We start from the raw sequence: 15,496 nt of genomic DNA, 5'->3' as shown, positions 1-15,496 counted from the left end.
AATAAAACAACACTGCAAATGTGGCTAATGCTAGAAGAATAAAGCGCTGCTGAATAAAATGTAACTGGGCTAATGTGCACAATGGCACACCTGGTTTGCTAAAATAACATGCCTAAAACATGGCTAAAAATAGCTATACAACAGTAGATAGATTTGCAAGTCTTTTACCATGCTCGAGGTTTGCAAAACAAACATCTGCTTGATGTCCCGAGCTGATTTTTGATTTTTATGCTTGGGCCTACAATTGTTGGGGAAATCTTTTGTTTTTCATTTTAATCTTAGTAAAGGAAGGATGTGCTCGCTCTTTGATCTGTTTAGAATGGTCATCTCTTGCTCACAAGTGGATTCCTGACCTGACTCATAACATTTCTCTTTAATCATTCTTCTGTGCATCAATTCCTAACTGATGTGAGCTCTCTATGGAAAGTGTTTGCTGTTATAATGCGCAGCAAATGTGACACCATAATGCATTCTGGGTATTGCACCTTGGTTTGTTTACATTCAGTTTATGAGACTAACACACCTGATAGCAATGATTTGTATTCCAGTATCCAAGGAATAAAAACCCAAACTGAGATGAAGTGAGTTGTTTACCCCAATGCATGTTTTGTTATTTTTGAAGCACTGTGTAGGCATGTCTAGGATGAAAGGGAGCACTGTGCACAGTGGTGGTGCTGCTGACATCTGAATTGTGCCAGAAATGAGGACATAGAGATGTGAGTGGGCACCTTGACATTTGGCAACCCTGGCATTTGAAGCACACACTTTGGGCACCTGGGAGAGCTGTGATCTCTGGTACTTATATATTTCCCAATCCAGCACTAACCATATGTAGTTCTCGAGGAATCCACTTGTGCAGGCGAGAACTCGCAGTTCATCACTGATGTGGTCCTATCCCAATCAAATAGGAAGGATGGATGTAGCACTCATTTGAGGATAGCGTGGAGGCCACAGACTTCTTAGGAGGGTGGAAACGAAACAAGGTGAAGATGAGCTGGAGGTAGATATTATAGGAGCACTAGCCTGCCTGAGTCTTGGTTGAGAGGCGACCTCCTGTATCTTCATTACCTCCCTAGGTACGGGGTTATCATTCATCTTCTCCAACTGACGGTTCTGTTTCCCATCATTTGCCTGAGCAGGTCACCTCCTAGACGTTCCTGAATTTTGACTGCAAGACTTTTCTTATGGGGTGTGTGTGTGTGCACAATTTTAGCATTTGATCTATTACTAGTCAAGCTTTCAAGGAAACCTTGCTTTAAAATGTTCACCCTTTCTAGGACCTTGTCACAACAGCATTTAGACCCAGACTTACAAGAATCTGGTGTATCAGTAATGATGCGCCAGATTTCTGTGTCCCTCACCGAACGACACCATGGGTGTGCTGTATTTACAATACAGCACACCATGGAGCACGTTACACCAGTGGCGTAATTTTTTTTTAATGCTATTGTGGTGCTAAATGCAGCAAAGAGCAAGGAGGCCCATTGATTTCAATTTGTGTGTCTTTTTAACGCCTGCTTTGAGCAGGCATTGAAAATGATGCAAAAAATGGCACAATTAAATCTTGTAGATTTCATTGCACCATTTTTGGGGCCTCCTAATGCCAGAACGCCCCCTTGCATATACTATGCCTGATGCAGGCATAATGTGGCACAAGGGGGGGGGGACAAAGTGGCACAATGGATGCATTGCACCACTTTGTAAATCTGGCGCATTGGAAATTGCCTCGTTGAGCCACATTAGTGCTAAAAAAAATGACACTAATGTGGCACAAGGTTGCACTAGGGGCTTGTAAATCTGGCCCTTAATTCTTTGTTCAAATATTGATAGGCTTCTATTAAGATGTTTGCATAAAGCCTGGTACAGACCATTTCGGTCCTGGATTTTGGTAATATCTGGAATCATTTAATCCCCTCTCCTTCTTGACTTTCTAAAGTAGTTTAGCTGCTTAACAGTACTTTTGGTAACAGTCCATGTGACACCAATTTCATCCCTTTTCTTTTTCTTCGATGAGGATGAGTTATCAACTTGCAGAGCGCTCTCTGGAGTGATTAATAGAGAGTCATTAGATATGCAAGGACTGCTCAATGATCTTTGGTCATTATCAGTTTTTACTGGGGATCTCGTTTTCCCTGATGAAGTAACAGAGTCAGTGGTTCAACCTCTACTGATAGGAGCATAGATTGGGGCTGACCTTCTAGTTTTTCCTCAAACAAGTCAGTCTTTGCGCTTATCACACTCATTACACTGTTGAGGAAATTGGTAATTGAAGAAACTGTTTTCACTCTCCCCCACCCCTTGAATTAGTTGCTTTTCTCTTACACTTGTATTAGTACTTCCCTGTCCCTCTATTATGGTTGCAGAAAACCAACAAGCGTAGGATTTTTATAGTGCTCAAAAGAGAAATGGGGCAGCTCAACCTCTTTGGGGCTTAGATGGGTGCAGACAAGCCCATTCTCGGCCTGGTCTTGGCCCGGGTGCATCACAAGCAACAGGCACCTGTACTTAAAACTGCTTTACAATGGAGCCCCAACTCCTGGGCTCGGTGGTGCAGCATTATGCGGGATGAAGTCTCTAAGCTGTCTGTGCAGCATTCCCCTCCGCATGCACCCTCCTGCGCTTAAAAGTGTTTCTCAAGGGAGCCCCACCTCCTGGGCTAGGTGGTGTTGCATTGTGGGGGATGGAGTCTTCAAGCTGTCCGTACAGCGTTTCATACCATAGGCACTTCAAAATGAACCTCTGCCTCATAGGGTAAGTGGTGTTGCATTGTGGGGGATGGAGTCTTTTAGCAGTCCATGCTGCGTTCCATACAATGGGCACTTCACAATGGAGCCCCGCCTCCTGGTGTAGGTGGTGTTGTTTTGTTGGGGATGGAGTCCCCAATAACAAATGCAGCAAGAGTGTAATGTCATGAAAACAGCAGAAATGTTTAAGTGTAGCTCTAACACCTCCATTTTGCCATAGCTTATTTGAGAATTTTGATCTATGAAGCAGTCAGTAGATTCCAGACCTTTAAACATGTAAACTTCTGACACATTGATGAAGAATCAGTTAAAGGTAAAAGAAGCAGTAGGACGAGTCTGATGCACCTGCTACCCTAAATGTTGAAAAGCAGGCTTGAAAAAAAGGCTACTTACTAGCCTGAGAGAGGGGTCTGGCTTTCCTTTCAATCTTTTTCACAATGAATGTTACACCCTTTCCTCTGTTTTATATCTGTCTACAGAGACCTCAGTCATTTGGATGACCTCATGGCATCATTTCCTCAAAAGGGTAGAACATAAAGTAGTACAGAGAGAGTGGATTTTGGGTCAGCCTGTCTCACCCTTTGGCCTCCATATGTTTTCCACGGCTTACATTGTTTTGAAACACAGCATGTAAAGGCTATAACATTTTGTGGATGTTTACATTGCCCCATAAGTACTCCCATTAGGTTTTGGTGATGGATTGTCAAGTAAACCTTTTGTTTCAGATGCAATATGATGTGTAGCTTGTAATTGTCATAAAGTGTTGTTTTCTGATGAATTTACTTTGCTGGCACAGCAACATTTTATTTTGTCATCTATGTTTGTTAGTTTGTTGTTTAGGTAGCTTGCTGTTTGCATGCCTGAGGACTGTGGTAGTCACTAATCACCTTTATTAATCAATGTGTTTTAATTTGCTGTCATACTGTCTATGATGTCGTTGGGTTTACAGTTCACAGAGTAAAGATGCAGGCACACAAAATAATCTGCCACGCAGTATATTGGCGTGTTTACGTTTTAGGTTCACACCTTACAGCGAAAAGAACTGCTAACTTACTTTTATAAATGTCTTGTTTGATTTTACAAACAACTCTTTCACTGCAGTATGTTCAGCAAAGAGACCCTACTCCAAGCTTCCATATCGTTGTAGCCCATTGTATTGCTTCATTACAGGATTTCCTTTATAGGTCAGCTGGGGCAACACACACAAAGTTGTTGAGCTCTTAACAAACACTTCCCCTACGAAAATGCCTGACAAAATGGCATTGCCAGTGCTTGTTCATTCAGGTACTCTGTCTTGGGCCTCACTAAGGGTATTACCATCAAATAAAAGTTAACATTTTCTGCCGACTTTTGAATATTAGTCTACATGAACGTGCCCACAGGACGTTTAATTCAGTATCTTTGAAGTGTATAACTTTGTTTTAGTTTAATTTGTCAGTGTCAGGGTGCAAAGAGTTTCGTGTGCTTCTGTTTGCGTGTGTCACTACTGAAAGCCACAACCTATTAGTGCTGAAGAAATGTGGAAGGATGTAATTACTAAGGCTGTGTCCTAAGGATTTATATGAAATTGAAAATGACACACTATAGATTTCTGATTATAAAGGAAAAGATATAGGGGATGTTATCAAGTGTAGACTAAATGCATTAGCACCAAAAAATGCGAAGACGCTGGGTGAAATGTGCAATTATAACTACTGTCTGCACGAAGGTGTAGCAAAGAAGAGTCTGCCTTTATTATCTCACAAAGGGACTTGGCCCAGTTCTGTTTGTGCTGTTTGTACTTGTGGCCTGATTTAAGAAAAATGGTGCTGCACCAAGTGCAGCGCCACTTTTCCTTTGCCCCTGCGCCCCCCCTAATACCAACATGTGTGCGCCGTATCTAAGATACGCTGCACCATGATGGTAGTTAGAGGAACTAGTGTCAACATTTTTAAGATAGTTTGGAGCTTTGCAAGATTAGCATCGAAAATGTTGACGCTAATCCTGCAAAGCCCATTGTGGCCCATTGAAAACAATGGTGTGCCTCCTTAAAGGCTGCTCTGAGCAGGCATTAAAAGTGCCTAAAAAATGATGCAAAGCGATCTCAAAGATTCATTGCACCATTTTTTTGCCCCCCTAATGGGGGAACACCCCTTTTGCATTCATTATGCCTGGCGCAGGTATAATGTAGAACAAAGGGTTAGAAAGTGGTGCAATGCATGCTTTGCACCACTTTGTAAATTTGGCGTTGCGATTTTGGCCTTGTTGGGGCACATTAGAATGAAACAATATTATGCTAATGTGCCGCAAGGAAGTGAAAGGGGCTCCTAAATATGGCCCTTATTGTTTATTTAGTGAATTATATCCTCAGTAACCAGTATGCGCTTGTCTTTTCAATACTTCCCATGTGTGGGCTAATCAGTCAATGGTAGTGGGGGACTACTATGCCATGGAAAAATCAATTTAGTTCAGATGGATGTATTCCACCACCAATATCATATGCACCTGAAATATGACATAATATATAACATCTAATTTGTGTTCTAGTGATATTCGAAATACCTGAATAAGATGTGTTCCGTTGAAGTGGGCCTGATGTCTAAAACCATTGCTGCAATCTAATCATTAAACATGTCAACAGAGAATACAGCACTTAACTGGAAATGGAGGATCGTGGCTCTTTCATATTAGTGGACAGTGACGTGTCTACAAATTACCAGTCTTTCATCCCTTATTGCAATAGTGCCAGTGATACATTTATAAAACATGGGATTCTGCAATCCCTGTAATAAAAACGTTTTTCTAATTTCTTTATAATCAGTGACTTGTAATTCACCCAGTAGCCCATTATAAAGGAACTATCAGAACTCAACTGTAATAATGTATTAGCCAGAGCCAGCAGCCAAGGGGAAAGGCAGGCCATGCCACAGAGCATAATTGAAGCACATTGCTTTTCTTTCTCCTGCTCTGTTTGTCTACCTGCACAGCAGCAAGCAGAAAGAAGATATTTATGTAGCAACCTGTTAATTGTTTTGCTTTCCTTAGGTAATTATAGAAAACTTAAAATCTTTCTGCATGTTTCTACACATTCAGAGCTACTGTGCCTTTTTTTTAAAAAATGACTCGAATTGAACCAATTGTAATATATTTTTGCAACAATTATCTAACAGCTTTTTTTGATGGGTTTAATTTTGTAATACAGATTCTATTTAATTCTTCATGTTTGCAAACATGCGATCTTTCACATTAAATAAATACACATTTATTAATTAATTACCCCCTGTCACACATAATGTTGATTTCGCAATGCACCTCAGAGTTCCATCACCTCATAAAGGAACTCGGCCTTTGGTCTCGTTCCTCTCTACAGTCATAGCACTCCTCAGTGACTTGAAATATCCTGAAGGGGTACCTTATCTCATATATAACATGGACTTCACTAGCGCATGTCTAAACTTATTATGAATGATGGTTGACATGATAATGCTACGTGTCCAACTCAAGCAGAGAGAGGGCATCCACTTGAATTTGGATAGTATGAATGAATCAAAGCATGGCTCTAGCATTCTCTGGGCCTGATTTAAGAAAAGTGGCACTGCATCCAATGCAGCGCCACTTTTCTTGCACCCCTTAGCGCCCAACAGGGGGAACGCCCCTCCTTGCATACATTATGCCTGACGCAGGCATATTGTGGCGCAAGGATTTACAAAGTGGCACAATGCATGCATTGGGCCATTTTGTAAATATGGCACTGCGATTTTGGCCTCTTTGGGCCACACAAGCATTAAAAAAAAATTGCGAATGTGGCGCAAGGATGTGCTAGGCCCTCTTAAATCTGGGCCTCTGTGTGTACTGCCAAATCTGTGATAAGCACACATCTGCTTTATGGAGCGTTCAAGACCATGGGCCTGATTACAAGTGTGGTGATCCTCGGATTGCCATACTCTCTGTGGCTGTTGGACCGGCGTGGTTGTGGAGGTCAGCCTGCCAACCTACTGTCATCTCCCCCAGGATCAGAGATCCTGATTAGCTAATGGCGGGTGCAGGTTGCAATCAGCCAGGGTGGCGCTGACCTCAGCGCCGCCTTGCTGATTACAAACTGGTTCTCTGCTAGCCTTTTCATGGTGGATTCACCATCATGAAAAGGCTGGCGGAGAAAAGAACTTGGTTCCCGCCAGTTAGCCCAGCTAAAAAGTCATAATGGGTCCGGCGGGGAGGTTGCCATTACAGTGGCGGCCACCTTGCCCGGAGTTTGGCGGACAGGTGTTCCAGTCCACCAAACTCGTAATCATCGCCCTTATCTCACTACTTCTAAGGCAAAATGGCAACCCACTACACTTTCTGCTTGTGACTTATGTGCAATACCCCATTGTGAGCCAATGCTTAAGTGTGATGTCTTTCCTCTCACACCAACTCTGACTCTCAACCTCTGCTTCAAAACGCTGGTGCCTTTATTCTCCAAGCTGAAACCATTTTCCCAATTGAAGACACCTCTTGCCATTCACCTCACCAAGTTTAGGGGTGATCCAAAAGCAGGCTTTTCCCCTGCCTTTTGCTGGGGTAAATCGCTGACCACTTACCAGGGGAAAGATCTGACAGGAATTTGCAAATGCCCACAAACTTACACATTTGTGGAAATCCACAAACTTATAAAACAAATTGTTCCACCCAAACCTACCCCATTATTTATTTATTATTGTGTTGTTCTACACACTCAAGGCACAAAATTACCCAGACATTCATGTTGTGCTTAGTAAATAAGAACAAGTCCCTGTTTTTGTGGTATCTTTACTTTAAGTCAGAACCTGGAGTACAACTTTTGCAGCCATGCTGTGATAGGCTGAAACCCAATGATTCTGTTCACAAAGAGTTTGCTGCGATTTAGTCATTTGTGAATGAAGCCCCTTGTGTTTGTTATTTTGTCATTTGGAGTAAATAACCACAACTGTGGGACTAAGTCAAAATATATGTATATATTTTAAAAATGTCTTTATTAGCTTTGCCGTTTTCAAACATAAGTCAATATTATCTATGAACTGTAGGCATCAGAAAATTCAAGCATACTTTTTAGGTTACAGGATCTAAACATCGGTCCCTTCTATATTTCCAAACTAATCTTCTTTGAGTACATTAGTTGTATATACAGAAGTTGTCCTCTCAGCTTCGGCCACATACCAGTCTTTAAACCCCTACATTGGGGCCCCTTGTCTTCTTGATATTCCCCCAACTTCCCAGATCTTTCCATGTTTATGATAACAACAGATATCACATGTGCTTTCCAGTTAATAAAAATAGCACTTACCTTTGGACCTGAACTTCCACTTGAACCTTTCTGCCCTGGGTTTCCTCTTTCACCCTAAAAAGTACAAGCATTAGGTAATATAGTGGATTATATGCCAAATGTGTAAGGGTATTACCTGATACTCAAAGGTCCATGCCAGGATAGTGTTCAAAATCCTATAGTGGTCAGAGGAATTGTAAAATCTTTTAGGGCCTGATTTAGAGTTTGGCAGACATGTTACTCCATCCGCCGTATTACGATTTCCATAGGATAAAATGGATATACATATGGTAATACAGTCAACAGCATATCCGTCACCTTTGTGACAGAGTAATCTAAACCGCCAACTCTAAATCAGTATCTTAGTATTTGCCTAGATTTAACTTTCACCTGAGGAACTGATTTTTCAACATTTTAAAAAGAGAAATTTGTTCTTGCCCTCCTTTCACTCATGCACATGAATGAAGATGACACTGACAAAATTCAGACCTGTGACACGACCAGGCAGGAAATGTGTTTAGGAACCACTGAATAGTTCCTGATATCTTCTTGTTAGCATTGTGTAGTGTTTAATAAATGTAGGGGACATGATTGGAATACTTCTCTTTCTCGTAAGAAACCTTATAGTACAGTAAATAAAATATATTTTTGAACAGATACGTTAATACCTACTATTTTACTCACAGAAGATTTTACTGAATGTACATCATTATTATAAAATATAAAAGAGACACAAAATATGAGGTAGCAGCTGGGACATTTGGATATTCATTGCTTTACCATTGTAGAGAAACATTAGTGAATGCCTATCTGATATGTTTCATATGACACTGAGGCTCAACCTCATTCCTGATACAGAACCAAGGTTCTTGTCTTCCAGCAGTATTGGATCTCCCTTCAATGGAACAAACAGGGAAGCTGTGCAAAGCTTTTCTGAGTTATGTCTCAGCTATACTGATCCACATAACATATGTTGGAGCTTCATTGGTAAAAGCGTGGCCCTGCTACTTGTGATGGAGGTCCACGAAAGCTTTGAGAGAACTGCATCTTGAAAAAACATAGGAAGTGTTGTTCAATTAATTCTGGCACATTATGTCATCTGCCCCCAAAAATGATTGTATACAGGCAAAACCAGACCAGCTGCAAGATATAGAATTTTACAGCATATGTCCTGTATTAGATGCAGTATTGAGAATCCTCTGGTGGGGGGCCTCGATAAGAAGGGAAGACATGTACCCACAGATATCACACGGTTAGTACTGCACTACCAAACGAAAAAAAGAGAACATGTGGCATTGATTTAATTTTGAGACACAAGGAGAATAGATTGATCTATAAGCCTATTTTCTGTTCAGAATCAAAACAACAAATAACCAGGTTCTAACACTTCCCCAATGTTGTTTAGTTTGGAGTGGGAACAGTAAATCTGACACCCCAAAATATATGTTAATTTGTTTTAAAATATCAAAACTTGTTTTACATTTTGACAGATTTATTTTAAATATTGAATATTTTTAAAATTAAAACATATTTGTGAAGATATTTAGTTTTAGTTTTTCAGATAAAACAAAGATTACAAAAAGTATGTCAATTTTTTAATTGATCTTTGTTTTGTTAAGTAAATATGTAATGTTTTAAAATGAATTATATTCAAATACATTTATTGTTTTAAAACTATATTGTTTACATTATATTTTGGTTTTTGCTATTGCTGTCAATTCTAACGTTAATTTTAAAATGCAATATTATTGTAACCTATAAATTGTATTCAATATTTTTTTTACTTTAAATATTTTGGGTGATCAATAATTTGGTTGATTTTTGTAAGTAGAGGGCTGTTAAAAATATAGATGTGATATTTTGACCTTCATATTATGTAGGTTGATATTTTTGTATTTGATATTCAGGACTACATACAGTGATTTGTGCATGATATTGAAATGACACCCAGATAGGTTGGTTTCCTTTGTACCCATTTTGAAGTTCACTTGTACCCATTGTGAAGTTCATGATCCATGTATTAAACAATCAATAAGTTTTTATTTTAAAGGTCTCTATGTTACAGACAAGAAATAGCAACCTGTGTTCCTAGTGTATTATGTAAATAAGTCTTTGCCAATTGTTCCAATATGTGTAACCTATGTCATGTATTGGTCAACATTCAAAATGAATAAGATAGATGGAAACGCTAGTCTGCATTCTTGTCATTGGAAAAACCTGTGAAAATTATTGGTCACTTATTGACACATAAAGCAGCAATGATTTCATCAATGTACATATTAAATACACCTTCCAGAATTGTTGGTTTGCCTTCTAGCAATTGGGGAAACTAATTAAATGAATTTCTGAGTAGACTTAAGCAATCACCATATGAAAAGAACCAGCTAAAAATGTTGGCCTCCACTCTATCCTTAGTGCAAACACAAAAAATGCATACCAGAGTAGATCTGCCTCTGGTGTGTGTGTGTGTGTATAAAGTAATTCTCTTTCCAGTTTTCATTGCTGCTGAAATGCTGGTCGAAAGCATGCCTGAACTGGTAGTATGAAACAATTAAACAAATTAAGGAGTATTAGAAACTTCTTCTAGTGGCACAACTGACATTTCACTTTGTTTGGAAAAGTCTCACTTCAATATGTATTTTTTTTCCTTTTTCACCTAGATACGGCGCTGTAAAATAAAATAATGAAGCTTGTACACCATAGGCCTGATATTCTCTCAAAGTGAGTGTCACCCAATTAGTTCTTTAGACACTACAATTTAAGAGGATTAATTAGGAATTTGCATATACCTTTGTAGATCATGTGACTGAGACACCATAATTTAATCAGTCTCCCATATGGAGATGATCCTATTTATGTCCTGGAGCCAGGAAAATGGACATTCAGATTGGATTACTGCCTTTCCTCAAGACATTTGTGACATTACTAAGGATGAGCTATATAAGAAGTAACAGATATAGCAGCATTTTGTGCTGTTGGTCATCAAAGGGATGGGTCACAACACTGTAAGGAATGGCAACCTAATTTCTTGAGAATGTTGATTTTAAAATTTACCACCTGGAAAAAGTGTTTGCCCAACGTATTAGTGAGAAAGCGGAATAAAACACAGATCCAACTTTTCTCCTCTTTGTCTCTTGTTTTTTTAAAATATTAATCTTTATTGAGTTTCATAAAATCAAGACATTACAGCTAAATCTTTTTGCAAGAAGATATACTCAGCAATGTTGCAACAAAAACACATGATACACACAAAATATCCCCATCTCCCCCCCAGCTGCAGATAGTTCAACACTTGAGCACTGTCAATCCATATATGTATCACAGTTATTATATCCTGTAGGCCCACAGTTCTCAAATTCCGTCTCATCCTCACTTATTATTACATATCACAAGAGGAAGCACATTAGGTTGTCAGCCCATATAATACCCGTTCCCTACGTGCAGTCTCCTTTTATAATCTAGTGCTCTGCATCAGTTGGCGCCACTCTGGCAGCTAGCCGATCTGATACCATCTGCACCTAGGCAGCCAAATCGTCTCCAAGGCATTCAACGCCTTTCACATGCTTCGTTCTAATAGCACTGTGTCATTTTGCCAGCAGCAAGCCCAATGACACAAACCTATGACTATGTTTCCTAGTAAATGGGGCAGAGAGCAATCCCAGTAATATCTCTTGTGGGGAATATGGAACCCCCCAGCCAATCACATTGTTTAAACTTTGCACCACTTCCCTCCAGTAAGGGGCTAACGAGGGACAGCTCCACACCACATGTATGAAGTCCGCAGCAGTGGTTCCACATCTAGCACACTGGTCAGAGCATGTGGGGTAAATGGCATGCCAGGTCCTGGGCCCATGATATGCTTGGTGCATGTAGTTGTGTTGTATAAGTTTAAAACGGGCATTGGAGCTTACAGTACACACACCCATATGAATCTTTTCCCAGTCTTTTGCCTTGAATGGTTTGCCAACACCTCCTCCCATCTCCTTTGTGCATCTGGTATTTTTACCGGTAGGTCTACTCGCGGTACATAATTATATGTGCAATATTAGTCTATGTCCTCCAGAGAGTGCAAGTAGTGCCGGCAGTGTCTGAGGACAATGGTTCAGGGCCATTTCTCATGGGCTGTTGGCAATATCTTAGCATATTGTAGATATTGGCCTGCGCCCAGCGTGAACAAGGCTATTGTATCCTCCTGCATGATGACCTGGCCACCTAGGCATAGATCTCCTAAAGCCTTGCAGCACTCCTCATGTCATTTTTTCCCAGACATCACCACTGTTAGAACCGTAAATGGCTTCTATGCCCAGAGCAGCATATAACATGCCTATGGTGTGTGATGCAGGACCCTCGTCACTGCTCATTCCCACACCGACCCACATTTCGCATCAGGGATGGCATTTCCTCCAGTATCTGAGCACCATGCGAGCAGCTCAGGGAGTGTACTATCCCCATGGGAGCCCACCAGAAGTTTATTTTCCCAGTTATCTCCCTAATCTAGCCAATGCACCATGTGTTGCAGGTGAGCTGCTAGATAATAGATATTAATGTTAGAGAGCTTCAATCCTCTCCAGTCCCAGGTCTGCTTCAGCATAGTGAAGCTTATTATTTTTCTTTTAGTGGACCAGAGCAACTCGACTGTTAATTTCTCCAATTTGATGAATTGCAGGGTATACAGACACCACTGTAACACCACCATCTTAACCAGCGAGGCTACACCAATCAATGACAGAGGAAAATCCTTCCAAAATCATATTGACTGTCGTAGGCCCTCTAGGATTATGCCCAAATTTAGTTCCAAGAACGTCTGCTCAGCATAGGCTATCTTAATGCCCATATAGTGTATTCCCTCTGTATCCCACGGGAACACCCACTAGAAATTTTATCCGGGTTATATATTTGGGTCCCAATCCTACTTATTCCAGAATGCACCAGAGGTATCCACATAAAACATAACCAAACTCTTGTTCAATATCTAGAAATGCCAGTGCATAGGAGTTGTCACTTAGGTGTGGGGCATGGATCACATGAGACAGTCAACAAAGATTATACATGGTGCTTCTCTGTGGAATAAAGCCGCATTGATCTTCATGCACAAGTGTCAGGAGATACGGAAGCAGGAGAACAGCCAGCAGTCCACTCAATATTTTACCATCCATCTTAAGGAGCGACAGCGGTCTGTCTGAGGAGGCTTCAACCAGGTAGTTGCCTGGTTTTGGTATCAGTACAATGAGGGTCTCGCGCCTGGTTGCAGGAAGGCATCCACGCTGAAGCAACTCCTAATACACCTCTAGTACTTTATCTGTGATTACATCAGCACAGTTGTCATAGAATTCTGCCAGGAGGGTGTCACCTCCTATTACCTCCCGGGGTCTTAGAAGGCATATCCAGAATATGAGGTTGCATATACTTGTACCCTCCATCTCTTACGGAAACTTGGGATACAGTCCCCCCACACATGGGTCTCCTGTAGGAAGGCTATGGAGTCTTGGTATTGTTTGAGGTATGCATGGGCTCTGCGCCTTTTGTCCAATTTTGCTTATCCTTTGACACTCCACATCAGAAATGTGTATACCACATTTAAGATATTTCTTGTATCGTGAAATTGTCTTAGAGCTTGGATAACCCAGTGGGCCTCATCCCAGCACACCAACAGCTAACATCCGTTCACACAACACCACCACCATTCATGCATGCAGCTAACAATACCCCAAAACAATAAAAAGAACAAAACATCTTTCCTCTGTAACTCCCCCGCCAAAGGGCAGATATGCAAACTTGCACTAACAGTGGGCAGTGCATGAACTTGTGCATCCCGCCCCATTCCCAGTGTTGTATATACTTATCAAACCAAGAACACAAACATCAAACAACTAGGTGCTTCGTTAGAGAACACCACACTGCGGCGGCAGTGAGACATTGACTCAAGCCAGTCACTGGCCTCCTCTGCCATGAAATCGTAGTACACTTTCCCTTCATGCACCACTCGAAGTTTTGCCAGGAACATCAGGCTGGTGCTCTGATTAAGGCCTCATATATGTTTTTTGATGTCAAGAATTGTTTTCTGTTGGTTCTGGACCTTCTGGGTATAGTTCAGCACACTGCTATAGGCCGACTCTTCAGTGGGCCCCTCATCTGTACATGCTGTAAAATTGTGTCACTGTGTCTAAAGTTGAACAAATGAGCAATGAGGGCATACCGCGGTGTACCCTGGCTCGGCGAGAGACCAACGCCCGATGCACCATTTTGACGGTAAAGAATTTAGACAGATTTGTGGGTGCAAGGATGTGGTAAGCCAATCTTCAAGAAAGAGTTCTGCATGACGACCCTCCACCTCCTCAGTAAATCATATAAAGCGTAGATTATTTCTCCTGGACTTTCTCTCAGAATCTTCAATGCGTACCTCCAGTCTGACCGTGAGCTTTTGTAAGGATGACACAGCGTTTCGCAGTTCAACAACCTCTCGCTGCAGGTCTTCAATGTTCCCCTTGGTTGTTGTGACGCATACTGCTACTTTGTGGAGGTCGGCCCTAAGTAGATTAGAGTTTATTGTTACTGAATCTATTTTTTAAACCATTTCCATCCAGGATCCCTTTATAACAGCCATTAGATCTGAAAGTGAGGGGCCATCAGCAGTCTGGCCATCAACTCAAGTCATCCAAGTCTCTCAATAGAACCTTCTCCAGATTGTCCAAGTAAGTGTGTGTAGTTCACTATTTGGTTGGCCTGAGCTGATTTCCTCACCTTGTCTTTCATCATGGCGACCTCAGCACACGCCATGTGCCTAGTACCTCCCAACCACTCCAAGCCTTCTGGGGCACTATCCACGGTCAAACCTCCTGTCAGAGGGGCCCCCTTGTCTTCCCAAAGGAGTACATCAAAGTCACACCCTCGAAGTCAACTCCAGGGTCAATTATTATTTGACCAGGTCACAAGGCAGAGCAAGGAGAGTCCCTAACTTTCACCGTATGCATGCTCTATAAATACTCCAGGGACAGTGCCCCCACAGGGGGTATCGATGGGCACCAACAGCTCCCAGTGCACAGTGTCAATATTGATCAGGGGACTTCTAGCAATGTGCGGTGCTAGGCCTGCAGATCAATATCACTGTTCAGTCTCAGTCTCCACAATATGGTGCAACTTTATTGCCACTGTATATCCAGGCTCCCCTGGGTAGTGCAACCCAGCGCTCTTCGGGGCTAAGGGGGCATCATTTCTGGGGCAAACACTGCATATCAGTCAGCTCAGTTGCAGGCGTGGAGTAACAGAGCTTGACACAGGGGAGTCTCAGCACATATGACAGCGTCTATTCTCGTTGCGTGCCTCGGGCTTCCAATGATCACTACCCCGGTGCAGTATCACATCAGTATATATCCCCGCAGAGTCCTCATGCTCATTTTAACTCACCTGCATCCTCAGGGAGAGGGAGAGAGTCATCCAGCCCACACGCCGGTCTGTCGACGGGAGCACGTCACGGCCCTGCCGCTCAGGCCAC

At 41.7% G+C, this 15,496-nt stretch overlaps 1 protein-coding gene across 1 annotated transcript in view; it reads right to left on the bottom strand.

The window, feature by feature from the left end:
* Positions 1-15,496, bottom strand: part of LOC138267863 (collagen alpha-1(XXI) chain-like) — a 603,972-nt gene that overhangs the window by 114,036 nt on the left and 474,440 nt on the right. The window contains exon 19 of the mRNA XM_069217091.1: positions 8,026-8,079. Within this exon, the coding sequence (XP_069073192.1) occupies positions 8,026-8,079 (54 nt within the window). The remainder of the gene's footprint in view (positions 1-8,025; positions 8,080-15,496) is intronic.

This window comes from Pleurodeles waltl, chromosome 2_1, assembly GCF_031143425.1.
Source record: "Pleurodeles waltl isolate 20211129_DDA chromosome 2_1, aPleWal1.hap1.20221129, whole genome shotgun sequence".
Lineage (NCBI taxonomy): Eukaryota > Metazoa > Chordata > Amphibia > Caudata > Salamandridae > Pleurodeles > Pleurodeles waltl.
The sequence above is the reverse complement of the archived record's forward strand: the minus strand, read 5'-3'. Positions and strand labels throughout refer to the sequence as shown.